General features: G+C 36.0%; 1 protein-coding gene across 1 annotated transcript in view; it reads right to left on the bottom strand.

The window, feature by feature from the left end:
- AMFR (autocrine motility factor receptor) overlaps positions 1-21410 on the bottom strand; it is a 65833-nt gene that overhangs the window by 39426 nt on the left and 4997 nt on the right. The window contains exons 2-3 of the mRNA XM_044659714.1: positions 21141-21183; positions 3849-3941 (exon numbers count right to left, since the gene is read on the bottom strand). Coding sequence (XP_044515649.1) covers positions 3849-3941; positions 21141-21183 — 136 coding nt within the window. The remainder of the gene's footprint in view (positions 1-3848; positions 3942-21140; positions 21184-21410) is intronic.

Here is a 21410-nt window from a genome sequence, read left to right as displayed (position 1 = left end):
TCTATTCAGTGTTTCTTATGCATGATGTGCTATACCGTTGAAAATATGGTGGCCTTGAATTTAAAAGACTTGTATTTGGGTCTTACCTACTATCTACAAGCTGTGTGATCTTGTAGAAATCAGCTTACCTATCAAATTCCCAAATATATCAAATGTGAGATTGGTATTTAGGGGTATGCTGTTAAATGATGAACAACTGGCTCTTCAAAAATACCCCAAATTTTAAAACTTAATCTGCATTATTAACATTTCTGTCCATCATTTTCTCAAATCTAGACAATCAATAAATCAAGCCCCAATATGTAGTGTTTTTTTGAAGGCATGAATGCTCCTACTAAAAACTGAACAATCAACTCCTACAAGTAATGAGCTGGTTCCTGTACTTTGATCACAATGCCAAATTACCTAACACTTAAGTTACTTTATATTTCTAAGTCTATGACTGTTTGATCCTTTGCTTTTAAATGAAAAAAATTTTAAGATGTTTTACTGCAGGCCTCAGTTTCTTCCATCTTTAAAAAAGGGAACTGAATTGGCTAATGTTTTAAGTTCCTTTCATCTCTAACACTATGATTCTATCTCTCTGTTTAATATTAATTTACCTGATTATATACACATATATGCACTTCACTATCATAAGCTCCAGGAAGCTAAAGGTCATTACAACCTAATTTGTTTTGGATAGTTCTTAGCCAAAAACAAAAGTTTAAAAAGCCTCATGATAAAACTAATCATATAATAGATTACATTGACAAAGGAAAAGATAATGTTTTAGACAACCAGCCATATATAGATATTCAATATATGGTTCTTAATGGACTCAGAAGCATTTTGTAGAAGTGACATATCTAAAAGTACTCTTTCAAAGGACCCATGATGAAAAATGCTTTCTACCTCCAGAAAGAGAACTAATAAACTCTGAATGCAGATTGAAGACAACTTTTTTTACTTTACATTTCTTGCTTTTCCTTTTCCTCTTTTTTTTTTTGGGGGGGGGGGTAGGGTAGGATGAGGGTGGGGATAGGCAACACAGCTATTATGGAAATATGTTTTATGTGACTTCATATGTACAACTGACATCATAGTACTCAAATTGAGTGGAAGAGGAGTGGAAAGGAAGGAGAGAATATGAAACAAAAAAAACTTTAATCAATTTTATAAATTAAGAAAAAATAAAAGTAGAGTGTTGGATGACAAATGCAGTCTTTCAATATTCACTCTATATCAGGGGTCAGCAACGTATGGCTCTTTCTGCAGGAGCCATAAAGTCAAGTTTTTTTCAGGCGCTGTTACAGGAGCGCACTGTGAGAGCACTGTACGGCTCTCACGAAATTACATTTTAAAAAATGTGGCGTTTATGGCTCTCATGGCCAAAAAGGTTGCCGACCCCTGCTCTATATAGTAGAGACTATTCCTGAAACACTCTATGGTCACACTTTTTTTTTTTTACTCTGCTTTTTTGATATTTTGCTATTCAAATTCTCCTCCTTTCTCACCTCTCTGAGGCGGTAAATAGTCTGACATAGGTTATGTCAGTGCTTTCATGCAACACATATTTTCATATTCCTTAAATGAAAACACATATCATATACGCAATAAAAAACTTATTCTAACAGTTCCTTCTTTGGCTATGAATAGTTTTTAAATCATGAATGCCTTGGGGTTATCTTGAAACCCTATTTTGGTGATAATATTTTAGTTCTTCAGAGTTCACCATCATACAAATATTTGTGTTACTGTATACATTATTCTCTTAGTTCTGCTCACTTCACTTTGCATCAGTTCATTTAAGTCTTTCCAGGTTTTTCTGAATTAACTCTTGTTTATTTCTTATGGCATAATAGTTTTTCATTACAACCATATACCAAAAGCTTGTTTGGCCATTCCCCAAATGAAGAACTCCCTCTCAGTTTCCAATTCTTTGCCTCTACAAAGAGATGCTAAAAATATTTCTGTACAAGTAGATCCCTTCCTCCTATCTCTGAACTCTTTGGGATACAGACTCATTAGTGGAATATGCATAGTTTTATGGACTTTAGACATGGTTCCATTTTGCTCTCCAGAATGGTTGTATCAGTTCACAGTTCCAACAAAAGTATACAGTGTAATGGTCACATTTCTTAAGAAATTCATCATCAGACACAACCAAATACAACAAAGAAAATAAGTCATATTTGTAAGAATAAAGATAAAAGCTAAATCTCTTCATATCATGCTTGAAACTAAAGCAATATCATATATGGGTTCAACAGTGTACCAGTCTAAGGTTCCATACAGATAGCAAAATGCCCTAAGCCGTTCTCATTTCTTTTCCTTTAAAAAACAAAAAACAAAAAAAACCCTTCACTTTCTGTCTTAGAATCAATACTAATATTAGTTCCAAGGCAGAAAAACAGTAAGAGGTAGGCAATAGTGATAAAATGACTTGCTTAAGAGTCAAAAAGGTAGGAAGTGTCTGAGGCCATATTTGAACTCCGGAACTCCCATCTCCAGGCCTGGTTCCTTTATTCACTGAGCTATCTAGCTGTGCCTCTCATTTCTTTTCAAATATAATTAATTTCTGCCCAACAAATCAGAAATTTTTATTGGGAGAAAAATAAATGTAAAAAGAACCATCATAGACTGCAATAAACTCCATATTTGATTGGCCCTGTCTGGGAGACCACTACAATGGACAGTTTAGTAGCAAGTGCTAATTCTTCTCTAATGAAAAGACTTCAGGGGAATCAAAAAAACAACTGTAGTCCAGCTTAGAATTCAGAGGTTCATCCTTGTCATAATCCTATTTTAGTTTTAAAATGGCAGCCCAGAAGATGCTCCAAAAACTATCATATCTACTAATCCTGCAGTTCATAGGATCACAGACTTAAAACTGGAAGGTACCTTAGAGATCAATTAGTTCAACATCTTCATTTTATGGATGAGGAAAATGATCTGCAGAGAAATGAAGTGACTTGCCCAGTGATGGGCAAACTTTTTAAAGAGGGGGTCAAAGGAAAGGAAATGCTCATCTGTCAGTCTGTTTCTAAGGCAACTCTTTTGAAGTTTCATTGTATTATATCCTTCTCACTGTATTTGTCAGATTAGGAATGATGTCACATGGGGAGAATAGAACATTTCATGGGGCCACATCTGGCCTGCAGGCCGTAGTTTGCCTATCACTGGACTTGCCTAACACTAAATAGGGAGCAAGGGAGAGTCAGGTTTTTATTTTGAGTCAAAATCTTACACCTTTTTTACCATAGCAAGTTGCTCCTTATAATATACCACTTTTGTTTATCAAATGGGATTAAGATTCTACAAAGTCAAGGAAGGGTGGAACTAGGAATCTTATTTATAAAAACACTCCATCTTAAAAAGAGCAGTGCCACCCTTAAAATACAACAGTATTTACTAATAGGCCACTGTCTCTGCTTTCTTACTTTATAGGACCCAGTGTTTAACTAAGGGGATGATAAGAAGTTTTGTTTTTGTTTTTTAAAGACCATTCTTAACCTTTTTTTTTGAGATAAATTATTCTCTATAAACACCTATTGGATCCGAGGACTATAGGTGGAGAGCATTATTTTAGCAGCATACACTGCCTATATACACTTCATGGCATAAGCAGATACATGAGAAAGTCATTTAAAGTTGTGAAAAGACAAACTCAAATTTTTAATTTGTTTTAGTAACAAAAACTCAAGAAAATCTCTTGAGTAATTTCTTCCTTTCATGTTCCAAAATGTGATCTTTGAGAACATTTATCTACTTCAAATCTCAAAAATCTCAAAAAATCATACACATGTACACTCACCAGGGTTACTGCCCTATCTGTGCTATGTTAAGGGTATATACACATCACTTACCTGCCTCTCACTAACTCGAAGAGGACCAAATACAACACACTGGATTAGTTTGGCCACCAACATCAAGAAACAGCAAGCAGTATTTACCAAGACCTGTACATAAAACCAAGAGAGAAACAAATTTTATTTTCTACTACTGAAAAGATATAAAGTATTATTAAATACTTTGTACTTGGAAATTTAGTTATGATTTCCAAGAAGTAAAAAATCAATTCCATTTAGCATTTATTAAATACCCTCTCTATAAAAGGCCTGATACACAATGATGTGAAAATTAAAACACAGTGATACAAAAAAGTCTTGCCTTCCAAGAGCTTACATGATAGTAGAAAAGTCAAATCAGCATTTATTAAGCATCTACATTATGTTAACTGTTAGGGATTCAAAAACCGAAAAAAAAAAAGTTTCTACCTTCATGGAGCTTCCCTTCTATCACAGGAAACAGCATGGTACATATTTGAGCAAAAATCAAATAGATGTAATGTAGTTTTTGGAAGGAGGACACTAGTAACTGAATTTTTAAGAAAGCAAGAGATAAGAGTGTCCTTCGAGAAAACAGCAAGTATCATTGATAGGGGTGGTGGTAAAAAGAAAGTGTAAGAAGACTTAGGAAAGTAAGGGGTTAGGTTATGGGAGACTTTAAAAGCCAAAGATTTTATGTTGAACCTAGGAGCAATAAGAAGCCACTGGATTTGACTGAATAGGGGGTTAATACAGTCAGATCTGTACTTTGGGAAGATTATTTTGAAAGCTGAGTAGAAAATGAATTGGAATGGGGGAAGACTTGAAGGTCAACCAACAGGCTACTGCAATAATGTGGGGGGTAGGGGAGTGGGAATGAGGGCCTGCACCAAGATGGTAACAGTGACAGAGGAGAAAAGAAGGCTTAAATGTAAGATGTTTTAAAAGGCAGATATGCTAGAACCTGGCAAATGATTAGATATAGTGGATAAGAGATTGAAGAATTAAGGATAATACTTAGGCTATGAATTTGAGTGACTGGGAGCACAGTGGTACCCTTGAAAATAAGTAATAGGAAAGTCGAAGAGGTGAAGGCTTGGGGAAAAAGACAATTAGTTAATTTTTGGTCATGTACAGGACATTCAGTTAAAAATGTTCATAGGCAGCTGGAGATATGAATGAGGTCATGAGAGAAGTTTGGACTGGACAAAATATATGAACATCACCTGCATATTCATGGAGCTGATGAGATCACCAGGTGAAATAGTATAGAAAAAAAGAATAAAAGGCCCAGTGCAGGGCTTTTGGAAACAACCAGTTAGTAAGAGAAACCTGGGGGGCAGCTGGGTGGCTTAGTGGAGTGAGAGCCAGGCCTAGAGACAGGAGGTCCTAGGTTCAAATCTGGCCTCAGATACTTCCTAGCTGTGTGACCCTGGGCAAGTAACTTGACCCCCCCCCCCATTACCTAGCCCTTACCACTCTTTTGCCTTGGAGCCAATACATGGTATTGACTCCAAAATGGAAGGTATGGGTTTAAAAAAAAAAAGAGAGAAACCTGGATGAGGATCCAGCAAAAGAGACTAAGAAAGTACAGTCAGATAGGTATCTAGAGAATTAGGAGAATAGTGTCATGAAAACAGAGAAGAAAGTTTCAAGAAGAAGGAATGATTGAGTGTCAAGAGACTAGAGGTCAAAATTGAGAAGATGCCATTAAGAGTTGGCATTTAAAAGAGAGCACTGGATCTTTGGAGAGAATAATTCCAGCTGAATGATGAGATTGGAAATTATTGTAGAAAGTTAAGAAGAGAGTGAAAAGAGAAGACAAAGAAGCACCAGTTACAAATGGCCTTCTCACTGGAGTTTAGCCACAAAAGGGAAAAAGAGATACAGATGACATCATTTTATGGATGGATAGATCAAGTGAAGGGTTTTTGAGGATAATGGAGACATGGGCATTGTTGTGGGAAGTGGGGAAGAATCTAGCAGATTAGGAAAAAAGAGGTAAGTGAGATAACAGAGGAGGCAATCTCTTAAAAAAAAAAAAAAGGATGAAATGGGATCACATGCATATAAAAGAACTAGTCTAGGCAAGGAGAAGGTTTACCTCTTCATGTAAGACAGGTGTGAAGAATACATCTCAGTAATATTAAGTAGGCCTGTGCCTGCAATGTACACTACATAGAAGAGAGAATAAAGTGAAAGCAGACTAAAAAAAGCAGTAAGAGTCCACATCATGAAGAGATTTACATGTCAAATAAAGGCATCTGTATATGGTCCTGGAAGTAACAAGGAACCATTGGAGTCCATCACTCAGGAGGTGATCTGAACATTTATATTTGAGAATAAACATCTTAGCATCTGAGTAGAAAATTAATTGAAGTGAGAAAAGACTTGTGGCAAGAAGACCAGTTAAAAAGGCCACTAATACGAATTTAGGGTTAGAAACTAAATGAATTTAGGGTTAGAAACGAATTTAGGGTTAGAAATTTAGGGTCAGGGTTAGGGTTAGAACTAAGGTTGTGGTTAAATGAGTGGAGATATAGAGAAACACATTAGAGATATTGTAAAGTTAGAAATACATTTGACAACAGATTGAATATGTGCCGTGAATGAGACTAGTCAATGATGTTAACCGGTTATGAGTTTGGTCAAAGATGATGATACCCTCAACAATACTAATGTCAAGAGTGAATTAAACTCTCTTTATCTATCAATCAATTCAGTACCTTACCAGGCACTAAGTATGAGAGTTCACAAGTCACTTGCTAGAGTGGGTGACAACTCCAGAAGCTAATGCCACTGCACCCCACCCCCACCTGCACCCTGGCAGTGCTAGGCAAATTGAAAAGACTGCGATTGGTTCCCATAAAGTAGGAGGGTGACAGGAAGTGAAGTTGAGAAAACTGCTTTTAAAAGGCTAGTTCAAGGATTCAGTCTCTGGCTTTCTGTGTTGGTGAGCCAGACTGAGGAGACTCTTTCCCTGGATCCTGCCTTGGCTTGTGGTGGAGCGATTCCTCCTTTGGTTCTTCGGTGAGGAAACCCTCTGCTCATTGGCACTTCGGTGGGACACTCCCTTCAGCATGAATTCTGGTGATATTCCTGGTGGTCTTAGCCTCCTGTGTACTGAAGGTTTTCCACAGATTCAGCATCTCCCGGCTCTCTGAATTTCGGCTTCCTAATTAGGTAATTTGGATTCTGGTGAGATTTGCTTTCAGATTCACATTTGTGGTCTGGAGACATAAGGATTAAATTTAGGGTCTTTTGTAGCTAGAGAGTACTTTTTGTCTCTTTATCTAGGTTTTTCACCCTCTTTGTAAATTTAGCTGCTAAAAGTCATTTTGACTTAAGTTGTAATATTTTAAATCAGTGACCACAATATACTTTAGAATTCTCATATTTAGCATAAAACCTAAATTTAAATTCTTATACTAAGGAAGTCTGGACAGAATGGAGGAGGGATATGAGTTCTGTTTTGGACATGTCGAGTTTGAGGTGCTAGAGTGTCACTAGTTTGAAAAGTACATATGGCAATGCAGAACTAGAATTCAGGAGAGACTACACAGGGATATAGAGATCTGGGAATCATTTGATGGGAAGAGGGAGAGAAAGCCAAAAAAAGAATAGAGTGGGGAAGGAGGCAGTGTCATTAGGAGGGAGTGAGGTTTCAATGAGGACTCAAAGATGGATGAGTAAGAAAGGAAGAAACTTATGATTTAAATGTTTACTATGGAGAAGGTATTCCAAAGGTCCCAGTGGAAGGGGTAATCAGGGTTGAGATGGATAGGTGTGAGGAAAAAACAAAACAAGAAGAGAGGGGTAAAACTGGATATGAGTTTTAAAAATTAAGGTTTAATAACTTATGGGTTAAAAAGATATAACCACACCCTATAAGATTTCCCTGCATTCTTTACATTTATAGAGTTTCTTTCCAATGTGAATTCTCTGAAGTTGATTTAATGCCGAGTTTTGACTGAAGGCTTTCCCCCAACCATGGAATACAGTTTCTTTTCATTCTGGATTCTTCAATATTTGGGGGAGAAAGAAAGAAGTTATGCTCCAAGTGAATCTTTTCCAAGTTTATTCTCTGGCATCCAATAAAAGTTAAACTTTGACTAAACAAATTCCCAGTCATTAATTACATAAAAAAGGAAATTTGTTATACTTTTTATAAGGTCATTTTTCATTCCATTTTAAAAAGAAGCAAATGACTGAAAGCAAGGTAACAGAAGGGATGTGGTTGAAGAAAGCAAGTTATAGTCTAGGGCAGTAATGACAAACCTGTTATTTTATTTTTTTTAGCCAACTGTCAATTGTTATTACTTTTTTAAAAATTTTTTATTTTTAAAACCTTACCTTCTGTCTTGGAATCAATACTGTGTATTGGCTCCAAGGTAGAAGAGCGGTAAGGGTAGGCAATGGGGGTCAAGTGACTTGCCCAGGGTCACACAGCTGGGAGATGTCTGAGGCCAGATTTGAACTTAGAACCTCCCATCTCTAGGCCTGGCTAAATCCACTGAGCTATCCAGCTGCCCCTGACGAACCTTTTAGAGAGAGTGTCAGGCTCTGCACCCCCCTCCCCCCCACTAAGTGCTGACTCCAACCAGAGACTGCATGCTGTGCTATGCCCCTACACAGGGGAGGGAGGAAGCATTCCCATTGGGCTGCTAGTCATTGGGGTCAGGGAAGTGAGGAATGTCCTCAAAGAGTGTAGAGAGGGAAGAGGAGTGACCCAGGCACTCTGCTCCCCTCCAGCTCTGCCACCTATGAGCCACCCACCTTAGCCCCAGTGCATTCTCAATGAACTACTGGGCAGAGGGGTGGGGGATGTGAAACAATGTCATCAAGTGCAGTAGAGAGAGGGAGGGGAGCAGTTCTAAGGAGTCCCTCTGCCTTTTTAGTAATGAACTGGGGGGAGGAGGTTTGGAGAGGTGGCTATTTGCCCATAGAGAGTGCTCTGTGTGCCATCTTTGGCACTCATGTCATAGGTTCACTAACACTGGACTAGGGCATGTACTATATATGTAGTCAGTTCAGATTCAGTGTAATAATGATGTAGGGCATGGGTCCCCAGAGTTCAATGCTCTAGGGGTAGCCCCGAAGGGATAGGGGATAGTCTTTCTAGAGTGCTTCTGAAATGATTGTAGGTTGATTACAGACTCCCACCAATACATACAGAGTCCAAGGGAAAGTGGACATAAGCTCAGAAGTTCTTTTCTCTGGTTAGTGAGGCATTCAAGAATTTCCCCATAGGCACAAGGTAGCACCATCTCAGGGCTCTTTGTAAAGCTGTGAATCTGCATCCAGTCTGCTCTGGGCACCTATTACAGACAATGCCAAGATATGTCCCAAAAGATTATGTTCACATGCTTATGGGTTAAAGTCTCAAAATCTTTAGATCCTGTAGAACCCTGCAAAACTCAAAAGGTCCTCCTCCAATCAAAGGGATGGAAGACAACCAAGGATGAAGCTGAAGAATTCTGCTCTTTCCCTAAGCAATTCCTTTTCATGGAATTGAGATGTCGAGATGCTCTTTCCTTTCCTCCTCATTTGCAGCTCACTTTAGTTAATCTTTTCAAGTTATTCCAGTTCCTCTAAAGCAGTGGTTCCCAAACTTCTTTGGCCTATCGTCCCCTTTCCAGAAAAAAATATTACTTAGCCCCCTGGAAATTAATTTTTTTTAATTTTAATAACAATAGGAAAGATAAATGCACCTGTGGCCATCACCGCCCTCCCTGGATCACTGCAGCAGCACCCACCAGGGGGCGGAGGCGCCCACTTTGGGAATCACTGCTCTAAAGACTTCTTGCACTTAATTCTAAATCTTGGATTGTCTTAATTCATACTTGTTCTTACTTCACTGACTTATCAAGCCACAGCTTCAATAGTCTACACTGGTGAAACAGGATGTTTTGAAAACAAACACAGGAGTGGGGGGAGAGGATTCAGAGAAAGTAAAAGTTGATCTTTCTTAATCTTCTGTCAGCTAGAAAGTCACATTATTTATGAGCCTACCCACAACTATAAGGCAGTGCTACAATGTTCAAAAAGAGATATAGATGGTTGTTTAGAACTCAAAGTATATTTTCCGAGAGAAAACTGAAGTGTATTGAAATGATCACTAAATTTTGGGAGAAAAAAAAAGTAGGGTTTAAATTCTAGCTTTGTTACTTAATTATCTGTGTGGTTTTAGACAAGAAATTTCTCCTCACAGGCCTCCTCATTTTTAAATAAGGGAATCAGATGATCATTTCTAAGGTTCTTTTTGACTCTAAATCCTATAACCTTATGAGTTGAAAAACAAAACAAAAAAAGTTCTAGTAATAAAAATGTTTAACCAGAAAAATAAAAATATTTAAAACCAGGTCCCCCAAATATGTCTCTTAAATGAAGCAGAAGAGACCATGCTAGTCTCACCTTTGACCACCTGGATCAGACTTTGAGAAACTAAATTATTTTAATCAAAAGAAGTATCACCATCCAAAATCTACAACTTTTTTTTTTCTCTAGCGAAACTGTGACAAAGGTCTAAATAGAATTCTTAAGAAAAGAATCTAGTCTTTTTTGGAGTACAATGAAAATGCATATATTATATAATAAATACCAGGCCACAAATCATGTTTATAAACAAAATCTTGGCAGAAACATTAAAGATGCTTTGATCTAAAAATGCAATACCAGATTTACATACATACCAAAAAAGGAAAATGAATAATATTCAATGCTGCTCATGACTTAAAAGAAATTGAAAACATCACACTAACAGGAAGTCATGGTAAGTCCCGCCAATTTCTTATCCTTAAAATAAAAACAATATGATCTCTAAGGTAGATTTTACAAAAGTATAGTCTGTTGACACTAAAATGAGAATCCTGTGGAAGAAAAAGGGTATCACTAACCTTACTTTTTTTTAATTTACTAAGTTTTTGGAGTAGCTAGGTGGCTCAGTAGATGGAGATGGGAGATCTTGGGTTCAAATTCAGCACCATGTCTGCTAAAAGCTACTCTAGAAGCTTATTGATTTGATAATTCAAAATTATTTTCCAGGATGGCTAGATGAATTTAATTCCAACAAAAGATTTTGCTTTTGTTTTTAAATTTTTATTTTTTCAATTAAAAGTAGAAATCATTTTTAATAATTATTTTCTAATATTTTAGGATTCAGTTTTTCTTTCTCCCTCCATCCCCAAGGTAGTAAATAGTCTAATAAAACTTATACTAGTGCTGCTTTCATGTAATACTTCCATATTACTCAGGCTGTGACAGAAGTCACATATCACACATACAATAAATTCATGAAGAAAACGAAGTGGAAGAAAGCATGCTTTGATCTACAATCAGACTTCAAACAGTTCCTTCCTTGGCTTTGGAGAGCATTTTTCATTATAAGTGCCTTGTGAATATCTTAGAAACTTGCTTGACTGACAATTTAGTCCTTCACAGTTGATCATTATATAATATTGCCATTATTGTATATATTGTTCTCCTAGTTCTGCTCACTTCATTTTGTATTAGATCATATAAGTCTTTCCAGGATTTTCTGAACTCATCCTATTCATCATTTCTTATGGCAAAATATAGTATTCCATTACAACCATATACCAGAGTTTATTCAGTCATTCTCCAATTGATGGACACCCTCCTTTCTTTGCCACTACAAAAATAGATGCTAAAAAAAATTTTTGTGCAGGCAGATACTTTACCCTTATTTCTGATTCTTTTTAATGTTTATTAGTTAACTTATAAGGTTTTTTTTTAATTTCTTATTATTGATGAAAAGCATTTCTATTTACTATAACTTCCATTGAGAATTTCATATTTTTCAACCACTTAATCATGAGGGAATGACTTTAGGTCATATATATGTCAATTTTCCATATATTTTGGCCATTAAAAAAAACTTGTTGAGGATGTCTGGTGCAAAGATTTTTCAGTAGTTTTTCTTCTTATTCTATCTGCAATGACCATGCAACCTTGTATGGTTAAGAATTCTCCTCCTAGTCACAGTTATGAAAGGTACTTCCCCTCCATACTTCTCTAATTTTTTATTTCCTTTGATACATAGTTCAATAATCTCTTCATTCTATTTTCCCCATTGTTTTTATGGATATTTTAGATACTTTGTTTCTACAAATGAATTTTATTATTGCATTAGTTTGCCTAGCTTTATAAATTTTCTCCTTGGAAGGTGGAGCCAAGATGGAAGAGAAAGTACACCTGATCTCTACCAAATTACCCTCCAAACAACTATGATATAATGATTCAAAATGAATTCTGGGGCAGTATAACCCACAAAAAGATGGGGTGAAATAATTTTTCAGCCTAAAATAGCTTAGAAGGCAAAATATCTATTATACTGAGGTAGAAGCAGAGTGCAAAGCAGCATGCCATAGCATGCCTCATCTTAATAACAGACCTTGGAGGCAGCTGAATCAGCAACAACGGCTTCCAGAGCTCTCAGCCACAGACAGTAAGAGGGAATCTGGACAACTACTCAGGAAGAGATTATAGGGGTCTCTTTTCTGGCTCTGGGAGCAAGACTATTATCACTTTGCCCATATATAGATCCAGGCTGCAGGTACTAGATCCTGTTCTCAGGATGAGAAGGGGCACTAGCCTATACCAGGACTTGTGGCCACAGGGAAGGAGGGGTCCCTGGTAACAGTTCCAACATGGAAAAGAGTACTTGTTCATAGATCAGAGAACAGGCCAGGGGAATACTAAAGCACATTGCTCCTTAGATCATACCACCCAGGGAGAACAGAAAACTTTCAAATTTTCAGAACTAGCTCTGAAGGCAGATGCACAAAAAAAGAACCCTGAAGTTTGGAACAGTGCTCCCTTCATCTCAGAACAGAGCCCAACTTTAACAATTTTTTAAGCGACAAGAAAAGAAAAAGGCTGTTAAATAAGTAAACAACAACAAAAAAAAAAGGAACTTAATATAGAAAGTTATTCTGGTGTTAGGAAAGATCAAAACACAAACTGAGAAGATAAAATCAATACTGTTGTATCCAAAACCTCCAAGAAAAATATGAATTGTTCTCAAACCCAAAAAGAATTAATGGAGGAAGTCAAAAAAGACATAAGAAAAACTGGAAAAAGATATGAGTGATACAGGGAAATCATGAAAAAAGAATTAACACTTCAGTAAAGGAAGCACAAAAAATATTGAAGAAATTAATACCTTATAAAACAGAATAGGCCAAATGTTAACACACACACACACACACACACAACCATCCACTGAAGAAAAGAACTCCTTATAAAGGAGAATTGGTCAAATGGAAAAAAGATACAAAAACGATCTGAAGAGAAGAATTCCTTAAAAGGCAGAATTGGAGATCTGGAAAAATAGGTATAAAAATTCAATGAGGAAAAGAACTCTTTAAAAAGTAGAATTAGCCAAATGGAAAAGAAGGTACAAAAATTCACTCAATAAAAATTTTTAAATTTCTTAAAATCAGAATTTGGCAAGTGGGAGCTAATGATTCCATAAGACATCAAGAAAGAAACAAAGTTTAAAAAAATCCAGAAGAGACCATCTAAGAATTATTAAACTATCTGAAAGCCATGATCAAAAATAGGGCTTATAGGGAGCAGCTGGGTAGTTCAGTGGATAGTCAGGCCTAGAGACAGGAGGTCCTAGGTTCAAATCCAGCCTCAGACACTTCCCAGCTGTGTGACCCTGGGCAAATCACTTCACCCCCATTGCCCACCCTTACCACTCTTCCACCTAGGAGCCAATACACAGAAGTTAAGGGTTTAAAAAAAAATAAAAAAGAAATAGGGCTTATAAATCATTTTTCAAGAAATTATTGAGGGGGCAGCTGGGTAGCTCAGTGGATTGAGAGCCAAGGGCAGAGAAGGGAGGTCCTAGGTTCAAATGTGACCGCTGACACTTTCTAGCTGTGTGAGCCTGGGCAAGTCACTTAACCCCCATTTCCTAGCCCTTACCACTCTTCTGCCTTGGAACCAATACAGAGTATTGACTCCAAGACAGAAGGTAAGGGTTTTTAAAAAAAATAATTGAGGAAAACTGTCCTGATATTTTAGAAGCAGAGATAAAATAGAAATTGAAAAAATCCACCAGTCACCTCCTGAAAGAGATCCCAGAATGATCACTCCTAGGAATATTACAGCCAAATCCAGAACTCCCACATCAAAGAGAAAACACTGCAAGCAGTCCCACAAAAACAAACAAACCAAACCCCAAATACCAGCTCAAATATCATGAAGCCACAGTCATTATAACACAATATTTAGCAGAGGGCTTAGAATAGGATATTCCAGAGGAGAAGGGAGGTAGGACTTCAACCAAGAATCATTTACCCAACAAAACTGTGTATAATCCTTCAGAGGAAAAAATGGGTATTCAATGGAATGGAGGACTTTCAAACATTCCTGATGAAAAGACCACAACTGGCTGGAAAAATCTGACTCTCAAAAATGAGACTCAAGAGAAGCATAAAAAGTTAAACAGGAAAGAGAAATCAAAAGACATTCACTATGGTTAACTGTTTACATACCTACATGGGAAGATGATTCTTATAACTCCTAAGAACTTTCTCGTTTTAAGGGAAGAAAGAAGTAATATACATAGACAGAAGACAAGAATGTGAATTGAATATGATAGGATATCTAAAAAAATAAAATTATGTGATGAGAAAGAGGAATGCATTGAGAGAAGGGAAAAGGTTGCATGAAAGAAGTTTTACAATGGAGGGGGAGATGTGGGAGGTAAGGAGGAGAGCACTTGAACTTTACTTTCATCACAATTGCCTCAAAGAAGGAAGAACATACGTAATATCAATTGGGTATATACCTGATAGGAAAATGGAAGGGAAAGAGGTTAAGAGAAAGGCTGGGGGTTGAAGGTACAGGAGGAGATGGGAAAAGAGGGCAAATTAGGGGATGTGGTGGTCAGAAGCTAAACATTTTTGAGGATGGTCAGAATGAAAGGAGAGAGAAAAGGACATATAGGGGAAATAGGATACAGAGTAAGACAGTAATAATGGTGAAAAGTTTGGAGGTCTTTTTTTATACTTCTCTAATAAAGGCCTCATTTCTCGAATATATGGAGAAATGAGTCAAATGTATTAATAAATAGTCAAACAATATAAACAGGCTGTTCTCAGGCAAAGTAATTAAAATTTTCTATGGTCATGCCAGAAAATGCTCTAAATCACTATTAGGGAAATGCAAATTAAAACAACTCAGAGGTACCACTCAACACCTACAAAATTGGCTATTATGACATAAAAGGAAAATAACACAACTTGGAGGGACTGTGGGAAAATTGAGACATTAATGCATTGTTAGGGGAATTGTGAACTGATACAACCATTCTGGAAAGAATTTGGATCTATGGACAAAGGGCTATAAAACAGTACTCTTTGACCCAACGATACCACTGCTAGGCTTGTATCCCAAAGAGATAGACAAAAAGAGGTAGGACCTAAATATAAAAAATATTGAAAGCAGCTGTTTTTGTGGGGGCAAAGAATTGGAAAGTGAGGGGATACCCATCAAATTGGAAATGGCTGAGTAAGTTAATAGTATATGGTTATGATGGAATACTATTTTGCTGTAAGAAATGATGAGTGAGCTCAGAAAAACCTAGAAAGATTTATACAAACTGAAGCCAAGTGAGTAAGTAGAACCAGGAGAATAATGTACAGTGACAAGGATACTGTAAACATGATGACAACAGTGAATAACTTAGCTATTCTCAGCAATACAATGATCCAAAACAATCCCAAAGGTTTCCTGATAAAAAATGCCATCTGTTTCAGAGAAAGAACTAACGGACTCTGAATCCAGACTAAAGCAAACTTTTTTCACTTTCTTAATTTTTTGTTTTGTTTGAGTTTCCTTCTACAAAAAGATTAATATGGAAAAATGTATTGCACATGTACCCAGCAGGGATGGGGATGGAAGGAGGGAGGAGGAGTAAGAGGGAGAGAATCCAAGATTAAAAAAAGTTGTTTTTACATGTAATTGGAAAAAAATTAAAAGAAATTTAAAAAACAAAACATAAATAATCTCCTTATTAGTCTTACTGGTATAACAGTAAATACATAAAGTAATTTAGTATCATTTTTATTTTACTAGCATGGCTCAATAATTGAGGATTGAATTTCTCAAGTATTTGTCTTCATTTCTGTAGTATTTTGTGGTTTTACTTGAAGTCTTACATATCATGTTAATTCTCATATTTTCTGTCTTAAAATGTATTTTAGGGTTCTACAAGATTAAGAGACAATTTAAAAAAGATAATCATTAAATAAATTAAATTTTCTCTCCCATCCTGTATAGTATCAGGCACATAAAAGGCACTTGCTTGTTGATGTTTGATTGATGGTCAGTATGCCCTTCTACGTCTATTTTTTGTGTAATTTCTTAATTTGTTGAAAAGTAAGCTGACCTGAAAACCAAAAAGATTTACATTCTAGCCCACCTCTTTATGGCATACAAGTGCTATAACCTCTTTAATTCTATAGCCTACTAAAAGACTAAGTTTCAGAGAAAGTACCAACTTGCATTGGAAGATGGAGTTTCCTTTCCCAGGAGTTCCTACACCAATGAAATCATAGGTTCAATTCCTATTCTTATACTTAATTTTACACCATATGTTGTTTATATATACCAAAAGCCTCTACTTTTTTTACCCACCAAATATATGAGAGTTCATAGAAATCTGTGAAGTTGCAATGAATAAGTTATATGCAATAACTGTAAATGTTACAAACAATGTATATTGTAGCTCCCCAACCTAAAAAGAATCTCCATCAATGAAATCTCTCCTTCAGGTCAAAAGATTATTATTCATTAAATTACCATATAAAACTGCATTTTAAAGGATACCACAGGACAAACCTTTATATTTCCAAGTACCATATGATCAGCTTAATTCTAGGAAGTCTATAACAAACCACCACATCAATGAAGCATAAAGATTCAGTATAGTTCAAAAACATTCTAGATTAATAGGTTTACCTTCACTTTTCACTGGTATTTAAGTTTGAATATTAAAATATTAATAATAGTAATCATATCTATTATAAAGGGCCTGTCCTAGGCCCTAGAGATATAAAGACAAAAAAGAAACGATCCTTATCTAGTCCTTAAGGAGAATATTTTCTGTCTAATTAAAGTAAGACATGGATAAATTAGTTGTACACAAGAGAATTCTAGAGCCTACATTGGACCTGTACCACTAGGCCAGTGATTGAAAACTTAACTCAAAAAAAAAATTTTTTTTTATTTAAAACACATTCAATATGTCCAAATATTACCCAGTAAAATCAGAATTCAAAAACAGGTCTGACAATGAAATTTGACGAGTTTTTAAATTCTATATCACTATTCTCACTCATGTGATTGAACACTGAATAGTAATAGACCAGAAATTAGGCAGCCTGAACAAGAAGTTTTCCTATTTGCAAGAATGTCTTTCTACTGGATTCTTCAAAATTCTTCAATTTCATCAATTGCCCTACACTTTTAAGGCCAATTATGGGAAATGTCCAAGTTATGCGACATGAACAAGTATCTGCCTCAACATACTCTTTCCTCACACAGTAAAAGATGTTGGACACAAATAATTCCCACATAGCTCCTCAATAACCATGGTCTTCTTATCCCTTCCAAGTGAAATGGACATTCCTAGGATCATTCAGGTCACTTGGACTTATTACACAGACAAGTTTCTTGTCAACGTTATATGTCAAATACTATAGCTTGAATAGTTCTTTAAGAATTACTTAGAAACTCAAAAGTAGCTTCTAATTACTCTCATATTTGAATTATAAACCATTTAATGACCTTTTAACTTAAAAAGTAAATAACAATGCTATTAGATGGCTTTAAACCAAACAACAAAAAAATGTTCCCTTGATAACAGAATTAGCTAACAACAATGCTACTAAAGAATCTCAAATTTGATGAATAAATACCAACAAGAATTGGGTAACAGAAAATGCAATGTGTCTGGGATAAATAGATCAGTATTTGAGTCACAGTTCTGCTGTAAGTATATGACCTTGGACAAGTCCCATTATAGATCTGGCACTGAATAAAGGAATGGGACTAGATTATATTTAATGAAAGTCATTTATGCCTATTTCACTTTGGATCAGTATCAAATCAACAATTCTCTATGAAACAGTACCAGTTAAAAAAAGGAAAGAGGGTACTAACAATTTATCCAGATTACTACTGAATAACTGTATTTATGGCAAACTAAAACATCACCAACAAAAGGATATTATTTGTGAATGTATATGTGATTATATCATATGAAACCACTTCAAGGAATCTAGGATTAATTGGATATTTGGGGTGTCTCCTGCCCATAACAAAACTTAAATCCATAATTGATCTGTCCCCCACTCAAGTCTTAAGTTTGAACAACTTCCTTTCTGCACATTCATACATCAAAGGGTCTTGCAGAATCAGAAACACATACTTTCTCCAAATTATAGATATAGTAATACTCTTCCCTGGTCCTTCCTAAAATGGGCATTGTTAGGTAGGTCACTATAACTATCTAGGTCTACATGTATTCTCCACAAAAAGATGTTGGGGACTTTTTCTTGTTTTTTTATTTCTAAATTATTTACCCATATATACATATTATTTCTGCATTATTATTATTTTCTCTTATCTTAGCTCTCCCTGCTTTTAAGCAAGTAGTCAAATTTCTTTCCAATATTCACCCCATATATTTGAAACCTAGGAATATTCAATAGTGGGACATTTTAAAAATGAAACGGTTAGGGGCAGCTGGGTAGCTCAGTGGATTGAGAGACAGGCCTAACAACAGGAGGTCCTGTTCAAATACTGCCTCAGATACTTCCTAGCTGTGTGACCCTGGGCAAGTCATTTAACCCCCTTTGCCTAGCCCTTACCACTTTTCTGTCTTGGATCATTGATTCCAAGACAGAAGGTGAGGGTTTAAAAAGAAAAAAGTGAAATATTTAAGATTTATTTTAGAATTTTACTTTTTAATTTATTTTCATGCCCTACATAATTTTTCCCTTGAAGCTTCTATCAAAATTGCATTTTTACATTAAATATTTCATATTCTAATGTACTGTGTTCTTTAAAAAAGAAAAAAGATAATACCAATAAAAAAGGAATTGAAAAATTACCAACACCTGAACAATTTTTAATTGGACTGGTAGAATAGATGAAGAGGTACTTATTAGTATAGAGAAAGCCTTAAAAATAATAGCGTACGGTCAAAAATTTAGGGTTAAGAGAAATTAATCTAAAAACAGAATAGTGCCTACTACCTTTATGGAAAAAAACAAACAGACAATGCAAAATAACACATTATAGCAGCTGAAATTAAGCATCACTGAAAACCCATAGAAAAAATAAAATTATAACACAACAGAAAAGAGAACAAGTAAAACAAAAATCTGAGAAATTATAACACAACAGAAAAGAGAACAAGTAAAACAAAAATCTGAGAACCATGGAGCCTCACCTTGCTGCCCTTAGTGTTCCATGCCATAGATATTTTATAAAGACAACCAATTTATTATACATAAGACAATTTTAGACACTTCAATAACTCAAAGCCCTCTGGGATAGGATACAAGGCAGAAACTGCATTATGCTAAATTTTCTCAACCTGGAACAGTATTACAGCAAGGTTCTAGTGAATTACAAAGAAAGAATAAATAGAATAAGAGATGAAAAATTAAGGCAAGCACAAATCAGTCTTTGAGAAGGTAAGAAAAATACAGTAAAGTCAACATGAATGAAGATAGAAAGATGAGAAATGGGGGAGAGAATATAGAAAAAGATCAACTAAGAAATGAAAGCTGTATCAATAGAAGAAATGGAAACCAAACTGAGGCATCTCCTGAAAAAAGCAGATAAAGAGAAAAGACAATATAAAATAACTAACAGAAAAATCACAAGATGTTACCTAAAATTTTATGAATGTATTTTAGACTACTGTAATCTCAACAATATATCTGTAAGAAGACACCCCTAAGAAAAATCATTATACAATATTAGTGGCTGTTATATAAGCACAATAGCTACTTCTCAAAGGTCTATTTATATCTGATGTTTTAAGAAATGGAAAAAAATACATGTCAAAGACATTATAATCTAAAAGAATTGGCAAACTCCATTGTTCCCATTTAAAGTAAGCAGTTTTCAAAGTAAACAAAGTGCAAAAAATTAACTTTGCTTTAAAATTAAGTGGAATGAAATGTGTTCTTTCCCTATTTCTTTCCTAAAAATAACATGCTGCTACAGAGTATCAGACAATCCTAAAGAGCAAAACTCTTTAGTGCTGTATGCAACAAATGGACCCAATATACAAATGTAGAAATTTGACTTATCTTGTATTTATCCATGACATTAAAAGGCAGGAGAATTTTAATTTAATAATAACAAGAACTTCATTACCTACTCAAGTTGATAAAACTCGCTGCTTCTTGCTCAAACAACGGTATTAACTTGAACAAACTGCACACATTCTGATTTTGGATACCAATTTAACAGTCACTCAGAGGCTGACACTGACTTGCTCTGGCTAAACTGACAGTCTCAAATCCTGGAGTAACTTTACTCAGTACTGGCAGGGTTTACATGAGAAACATTCAGTTATCTTCGCTTAAATGGTTAAAAAAAAAATCACACACACACACACACACACACAAAACTTCTTTAGAATTTAGTTCAGATTATTTCTTCATACTGAACAAATCACTGAGATATGCCACTCTTAGCCTCTGTCTGTTTATGGTCTTCTTTCTCGGTTCCCTTTCCAGCACAAGCTATATTTTGAATGTGTACATTGCCTCTGCCTGGAGATATTGGTTGAATCATTAGGTAAAAGAATAAAAGAAAAGATGCAAACACGTCCTTACAAGACAACGATTTAAAAAAAAAAAAAAAAAAAAAAGAGCAAGGTAATTCTTGGAGACAGGAAATGGGCCCTATATATTCCAAAATTAAGAAGCCAAAACTCAAAAAGACTGCCTCATCCATTCAAAATCAAATTTCTTAACATCTATTCTGCCTAGAGACTTTGGAACGCTCTGAACCTTTGAAATTCATACTCCATAAAAAAAAAAATCCCCCAAATTTGGCTTATGGGGGGCAGAGGGAGTTCCCATTCACATTTGGAAGCACTAGATTTGGAATAAGGGATGTGAGTTCAGATTCTGCCTCTACCTCTGTGGGCCACAGTCGCTTTCCCTCTGTGAACCTCAGTTTCCTCATTTCTCAAATGAGAGGGTTAGAACTAGTAGATCTCAAAAGTCCTCTTCTGTCCTAATGATTGGACCTATGACCCTTACGTACATAAACTCCCTCGCCACTGACCTCTCGGAAATCCTGCCTTCTTCTGGGAAGGCAGGGAATGGGAGGTAACTGATCTCACGTACTCAAAGCTTTCCTTTTGGGGGCGGGTCTCCTCAGGATCCCCTAAAATACGGAGGCGCCAACCTCCACAGCTCCCCGTGGCCCAGAGCGTTCAATCTTCTCCAGCTCAGGTGCCTATGCCCAGCCCCGCCCCCACTCGGCTCCCTTTCCTGCCCCCCCGCCCCCACGCGAGTCCTACCCCACCCCCCC

This window comes from Gracilinanus agilis, chromosome 2 (assembly GCF_016433145.1).
Source record: "Gracilinanus agilis isolate LMUSP501 chromosome 2, AgileGrace, whole genome shotgun sequence".
In the NCBI taxonomy this organism is placed as follows: Eukaryota; Metazoa; Chordata; class Mammalia; order Didelphimorphia; family Didelphidae; genus Gracilinanus; species Gracilinanus agilis.
The sequence above is the reverse complement of the archived record's forward strand: the minus strand, read 5'-3'. Positions and strand labels throughout refer to the sequence as shown.